Consider the following 7,093-nt stretch of genomic DNA (forward strand, 5'->3'; position numbering starts at 1 on the left):
TTGATTCAGGTGTGTTGGAGAAAGGTTGCATCTACAAGTTGCAGGATGGCAGTTCTTTTTGACCACATGTGGGCACCCCTGACCTAAAAGTTTGTACAAAATTTCTTTCTATTATTGTACACAATGATCACACACAGATGTACTGACAGCAGCATCCATCCCACAAACTACACAACTGAAAATTGTAAATTTCATTTACAGAAAGCACATAAGGTCATGGGAAGTCTACAGTTAACAGGTGTTTATGATGTAGTCTCAAACACAGCTCACAGTTGCTCTAACTCAGAGGGTCTCAAACTCTAGTCCTTGAGAAGCCGTATCTTGCAGTTTTTATTGTTTTCCTGCTCCAACACACCTGATTCAAATCAAGCTGATCCAAAAGCTTCTTGTCAACCTCTTCACAGTAGCCCATTCATTTTAGCCAGATGTGTTGGAACATGGGAACCACAAAAACCTGTCAGATACTGGCCACTCACAGAGCAGAATTTGAAGCCTGTGCCCTAAATTATGCTCACATTATCCTCTAGGGGGCACAGTAGGTTCAATGTTGACAAGTTGCTTCCTATTCCTGAAATGAAGACACCACTTGCTAAGACAGAAAAAAAAAAGACAAGCTTGACATTCATTCATTACCATCCCAGGCACTTTATAAAAGTGAGAAATAACTTCCTTATTCCTCTTCATTTCAAAAGGCAAACTAAACTAAAAGCCAAACAGCTCCATCATACAGTGTTGTTTGTTTACCCTCTGCTGTTGTTTTTATGAAGGTTTGGATCATCTGAAAGTGTGGCCAGCACAAAGTCACCTTCCAGGACACTGTCCGTGACTGAAAGCACCACAGGGCTGACACACACACACACACACACACACACACACACACAATGTACATGTGAGTACAAAAAAGAGGGAAAAGTGCTTCACTTTGAGAATAGGAAAATGAGAGTGCTCACCTGCCTGGTTCATTAAAATACATAGAGATAGGGAGACCAGTGGGCTCTGCAAACAACAACAAACCCTGGAAGAGAGAGAATCTAACCTTGTGAAACAAAATCAGCATACCACAAGATATTTCAGCTGCCCCAAAAAAACTTCTCTTATTTAATAACACAACCCTCTTCTAGCTGTCTATTCTTCTGTGTTTGGTGTAATCTGTCTCACCCGTAACTCCTTCAGACAAAATGTGATGCTGTTGTGAGCTTTGACAGCAAAATGGTCAAACTCATCTGCAGCCAGGCACAGCTCTGTCAGCATGGCCTTCGACCGCTCTGATTAGAAGGAAAAATATGGGGGGGAAAAAAGCAAAGAAAAGATAAATAAACTGAAAAAAATGGATTAAAACAGTTTGTTATTGTAAACTTGGAAATTTTCTGTTTTTAAAGAGGAAGCTGTGCAAATTGTTTTATTTTCATCATTCTTTGATATGTAAAGCTTTCTTCAGGGTAGTGAAAATGCTTGAAAGACCTTTTTATGACTCATTAGGGTAAGATCAGTAGATTTGAATGACGACACTCAGCTTATGCTTATAAATTCATCCTGTTTTTTTCTTTTAGTACAACACATAAGATTTCAGTTAGTGGCATGTTGCTAAATTAATCTGAGAAAAAAAATACCTTAAACTTCTGCCTATTTGTCTTGTTAAGTGTTGAGTGGCAAATAAAAAAAAAAAAACATTAAAAAAAGTTTTGTCACCAGTTTCATCCTCCACATGGTTCCTGAGCCACATTCGTTCATCACTCACTGTCACAGTCACTTCTTCCAGAGATGGAGGAAAATGAACAACTGTGTCCACCAACACCCTAAGAAAGAAATACAACAAAAACTAAACTTAAAGACATTCGTGTCATTTCCTGTCTACATTTTTAGTAAAAGTATACTTAGTCTTAACAATTTCACTAAGTTTGAACATCAGACATAAGTAAGAAAAAGACAGACTGTAAATACGGGTATTTACACACAGACTGAACAATGACAACACATTTTGTATACCTTGGCTGGGCTCTGAATACATTGGCACAGCTGTCCTTATCAAACACTGCTTGTAAGCTTTCACTCTCCTGGTAAGACAGGTTATGTGTCTTCAAGAGACCTACAGAAAAAAAAAACCCCACACAAAGTGATGTTACGCAAGAGCAAACTGTGGATTAAAAGACTTTTAATATACAATGTGCAACAATTTGTAAAGAGAACTATGAGACACAAACAGAAAAATATTACCATATTTGCAGTGCAGGGTGAAAGTGAGACGGTCCTTCTGTTCATCCAGCTCAATGTGACACTTTTCCACTGTCTTCTCCAACTTTGCCACAGATCTGAACACAGCCTGCACACTCTGGTACACACAGACAAACAAGCAAAGAAGAAAACAATAAATATAAAAGCTGTCATTTAATCACAGGAAAACTAAGACGTTTGCATTTTTCTTCCATCTAAAAACTGGTACTTGCAAAACATGTTCACATGTACAACCATTGAAATTACACTTTTTTTTTTTTTTTTTGTTATATTATCAACAACTGTTAGGAGGAGGAAGTTTAGAGGTTTTACAAATTTTTACACCAAGGACCACATCCGTCTAGTAACAACATGACAGGAAAGATAACATTTGAAGCTGAAAACAGCAAGGAGACATCTAGCTTTGCTCCACATGTCACTTTTCTAATGAGTCACAACTATGGGGATTCATACTTCCTCCATTTCTCAAAAGTCTAACAAAGGAATAATATTGAGACTAAAACAGCTTAAGTATTGCCATCATCGCATTAACAGCCCCTGCTCAGGACTAATCCGATAACTAAGGACCCCTCCACTCCCCTCCACACACACACACATACACAAAAAAGTCAAAATATTGCTAATAACAGATTTATTATGTCTTGACCGAAACTAAAGTATTAGAATTAATGGTTAGATGTTGATCAAATGGTATATGAGCTCATGTTAAGGACTTTGGGGGTTGTATGTCACAAGAAATAACTTATGGGAACCACTGACACGGGTGGCAATAAAAAAATATCAAAGTGTATACAGCTTTTACATCTGATCCATTATTCCCACACCTTTATTGCCATCTTGCATCGGAAGTTGAGCCCAGTGGGAATGGAGTATCTGTACAAAAACACAAGAGGTTACTTAATTCGTAACTAAAATGCAACATTTAATGACTAACACTCTCTCTCTCTCTCTCTCACACACACACACACACACACACACACACACACACACACACACATTTATATAAAAAGTCTGCACCTGCTGAAGAATAGTGGTGCGAACAGGAAGCAAGCATATGCCGACCGAGAAGAGTTGACAGACCGCAAGGCCAACTACAAGAGAGAGAAATTATCAAATCAGCATCGTTCACTGACGCAGTTTGCACCAACAGGAAGCAACCAAATTCTCTGCATGTCAGGAAGAATTGATAGTCTATCTGTCAGCATCAGAGCATCTCACCCCATCTGCCTGAGGCTCCACATACAGTTCATCACCGATTCTGGACAGAGAATGGATGGCTTTGGCCAACACTGGACGGTACATACACACACGCACACATGCAAACAAAACTGAATTATTAAAACCATTTAATTAACTTGAACATGCTTAAGTTTTGCCGTAGACAGAGCTGGAACAGCAAGAAACATTAGTTACCTTTCACGTTTCCTCCAGTCACGACACACTGCATTTCTGATAACTTATCCGATAAGTTAAGCAAACTTGGCTAAATGTTAGCCAAAACTAGCAACTATCCACCGCCATGAAGTAAAACAACTATATAGGAACAGATTTGCATGCAGATTACAAATCACCTTGCTGATATCATATTTGATTTGAAGCTAAACTTTAAATAGTAATGTAGGATAAACTGCGCGACTATTCAACCAAACCTCGCGTTGTTTACGCCGCCATAACCCGCTTCCGCAATGTCGACCAATCAGAGAGGCAGGAATTGAGAGTCGTGGGTTCGGCTGTGGGCATGCGCAGTGAGCTGTCTCTTTCCAAGTTAAATGAAATTAAATGAATGAAAAATACTTTATTCATCCCCAAAGGGAAATTCTTTTTTTTTTCAATTCAAAAGTGATGACATAATGATATTCTTTGTATTTACTCAATGGTCATAGTTATCATAGTTTTAAATAACATTTCAATCGTGTATTTACCCGTTTAAAGAAATACGTTCTGTTTAATAAAACCCTAAATAAATGGCTGCTTCTCAAGAAAATTCACAATGTGTTTTGATGTTCATTGAAACATATTTGGATACGCAGAGTTTACAAAACTACAGGAATAATTATGTAATAATTACTAATAATTATTATCACATCCTTCAATTTGTGCATGGCACAAGAAATTTATGGAGACAGGGACAGTGTTGGATAAAGGGAGGTGTGGATGACCAAGAACATCAGAGAAACAGGTATGGAGATGTATAAAAAGGGAGAAATAATACTTAAATATGTGCACTTCCTTTTGTAATAAACTTCAGAGAATTAGCTATTTGTTTGGTTTGGATAGTTTGGACAGACAAACATTATAACTCATATACACATTGTTAATTTTGTTGACAAAGTAATGCTTTATAAATGCTGCATTATAAACGAAAAACATGGAGTTCAACATGATGCTGTAGAACGTCATATAGATTTAGATTACGTGTTGCATTTACTTGTACTTGGGTCTATGAGGTTAACTCAGGGAAAGAGAATGTTTACATGAAATATTTGTTAGAATTTGATTGTCAGTTCCTGTGATGACATCTGGGGGTAGTGAGATTTTAGGGGCCCTTCCTGCAGTTTATGCCTCGGGTTAAACACTATCAAGTAAAAATTGTGATCTTTTTTATGCTGATTGTGATAGTTTAATTTACATTTTTTTTTTCATTTAGATACTGGTTGGATCAAAAGTAAATAAAAATAAATGTTGTGAATTTTATGAATGAAAATTAAACAAGCTCTAGTAAAGTGTCACATTCAGGGACTCTGCTTACAGCAACAGCAAACGCATGTTGCTGACAAAGTTCAGAAAGTCAAAGTTTATTTGGGTTGCTCTGAGGAATCCTGAAGACTTTTCTTTCCCTAAAAATCTAAAAACTAAAAATCTGAACAGCTGAGGGCACACACTGTAAATAGCAGATGCTTGTGGACAAAAAGTCTTTATAATTACCAGTTAAGGGCCACAGTGGGAAGGAACAGGGTGTGTTCTTGAGTGCAAGTGCAAAAGAGAAATAGGGAGGAAGGGCGAATAGAAAGGCTGGCAAAGAGATACACACAGTGAGAGAGGGAGAGTCACTGTCAAAGCAAAATTATCTCACCTCACTGGTCTTTCTTGTCAGTCTGCTTCAGTGTGTAAGATCTGAGGAACACTGCTGTGAACCATCTCTCCGCCCATCAATGCTGATTTATGACGCTGCTGAAGAAGAAGTGTGAGTAAAGCAACTTTTGTCTGCGGAAACACTGACATTTACTGAACGAGAAAGCTTTTTTTTAAGGACACAAGAAGACATTTACCAGGAATAGTTTTATTTTTGCACCTTGTGATGAAACAATGTTGAAAGAGACTAATTTCTTCTCCAAAATTTGAGGATTATAAACAGAGTGACGACAACATGACGACATCATTAGAAGAGGCAGCCGGAAGATGATCTGTTAGTCGATCTGGACTTTGTAATGGATTTGTAATGAGAAACTGTAACCCATGATGAAAGCGAATGGAACATCAGAAAAGAGGAAATCCACCTTCTCAGGAGTCTTTAACAACACCTGGACTAAATGGTAATATGATTTCCACACACGTTATGTCTGCAGCCATGGTCTCCAGCTTCAACAGATCGCAACAATGCATGGACCCAATCCCTGTTTAGTTGCATACAGTGGATTGTTCATGTTCTTTCCTTTTTTCTCTTTTTGTATCTGGTTTTGATACATAGAAGTTTTGTTTCTAGATGTCTCAGTCACATCATTCAACAGACACACAAGCCTTGCTGCAGTCCATGCTGCAGAGACTGAAGCTCCAGCCAGAAAGAGAGGGCCAAGCTCACCCTAAAACACTTGTACCTGTTACGGCTGCTTCCATACAGGGGCAAGATGTTGGGACAGGGACGCCCAGCTTTCAACAAGTAAACAATTCTGTAAGTGTGTTTGGCTTTAATGGAGAATTGGAAAGGAGTCCATCTTCCCTACCCTCCCAGAACGTCAATATTGCTCATGACACAGATGAAAGCAGAGTGCTGCAACAGGCCATATGGCCAGGAGTTACCCTAACAACATCAGGGCAGCTGTTTCCTGCTCAGTTGCAAGGATGCAAGGATGCAGATCTCACTTCCGTTGAGAGGACTGATAAGGATAGAGTGAATTTTGGTGGCTTTGCAATAAAAAGGCACATCCCTCCTGATACAGGCTTAGTTCCAAACATGAGACAAAACCAGGTCCACGGATTTACTCCCAAAAACAATTTATGGTCCATGAAAAGCACAGATGCTGACATTGCTGGTCATGCGAATGAAACTTTGCATATGGGTAATGGAGGATTTGGAAGTTTGGAACAAAGTAAAGATATGGCGATTGGCTCAAATAGCACAACAAGCATCGGGAGGAAGCAACGATCATCTGAGAATAAAACAAGGAGATGGACCCAGAGGATTAAGGACAAGTGGAAGGACAGACAAGGAAATTTCAGCAAAAAGGGTAAAGAAGAAGGAGGGACAGCCAACCAAATGATTGAGCAGGGACCTCAAGTGAGTTAAAAAGCTGTATTTTACTTGTTTTCTGTGTGACAAAATGAACAAATTCTTTGCAGGAAAACTGAAATCCTTGTATTTCAGATTTCAACTCCAAATCAGTTACTTATGACAGAAAGTTTAATGAACACACCAGATGAACATGGAGCACTGGACAACTGTGGTTCTGGCAAAATACTTCCTGCGCAAATGGACGACAACTTTTTTGACAACAGTATCAGGTAATAAAGCAGCACACTTTCTTTAAAAGCTCCGAAAACACATTCACACTAGTCCTCCCAGTTACATTTTCTTTATTAGTGTGGAATCTTTAAAAGACATCACCACTAAGATATGGAAGTTATTTATTAAGTCATGGCTGTA

The 7,093-nt window shown here is 38.6% G+C and overlaps 1 protein-coding gene across 1 annotated transcript in view; it reads right to left on the bottom strand.

The window, feature by feature from the left end:
* The window catches only part of rad9a (RAD9 checkpoint clamp component A), a 7,062-nt gene extending 3,200 nt beyond the window's left edge, over positions 1 to 3,862 (bottom strand). The window contains exons 1-10 of the mRNA XM_079249861.1: positions 3,646 to 3,862; positions 3,451 to 3,521; positions 3,250 to 3,323; positions 3,057 to 3,105; positions 2,215 to 2,329; positions 1,987 to 2,086; positions 1,690 to 1,796; positions 1,159 to 1,265; positions 951 to 1,015; positions 745 to 843 (exon numbers count right to left, since the gene is read on the bottom strand). Of these exons, the coding sequence (XP_079105987.1) occupies positions 745 to 843; positions 951 to 1,015; positions 1,159 to 1,265; positions 1,690 to 1,796; positions 1,987 to 2,086; positions 2,215 to 2,329; positions 3,057 to 3,105; positions 3,250 to 3,323; positions 3,451 to 3,521; positions 3,646 to 3,679 (821 nt within the window). The 5' untranslated portion in view covers positions 3,680 to 3,862. The remainder of the gene's footprint in view (positions 1 to 744; positions 844 to 950; positions 1,016 to 1,158; positions 1,266 to 1,689; positions 1,797 to 1,986; positions 2,087 to 2,214; positions 2,330 to 3,056; positions 3,106 to 3,249; positions 3,324 to 3,450; positions 3,522 to 3,645) is intronic.
* Positions 3,863 to 7,093: the final 3,231 nt, after the last annotated feature.

The sequence above is a fragment of the Telmatherina bonti genome, assembly GCF_933228915.1.
Source record: "Telmatherina bonti genome assembly, chromosome: 12".
Classification (NCBI taxonomy): Eukaryota; Metazoa; Chordata; class Actinopteri; order Atheriniformes; family Telmatherinidae; genus Telmatherina; species Telmatherina bonti.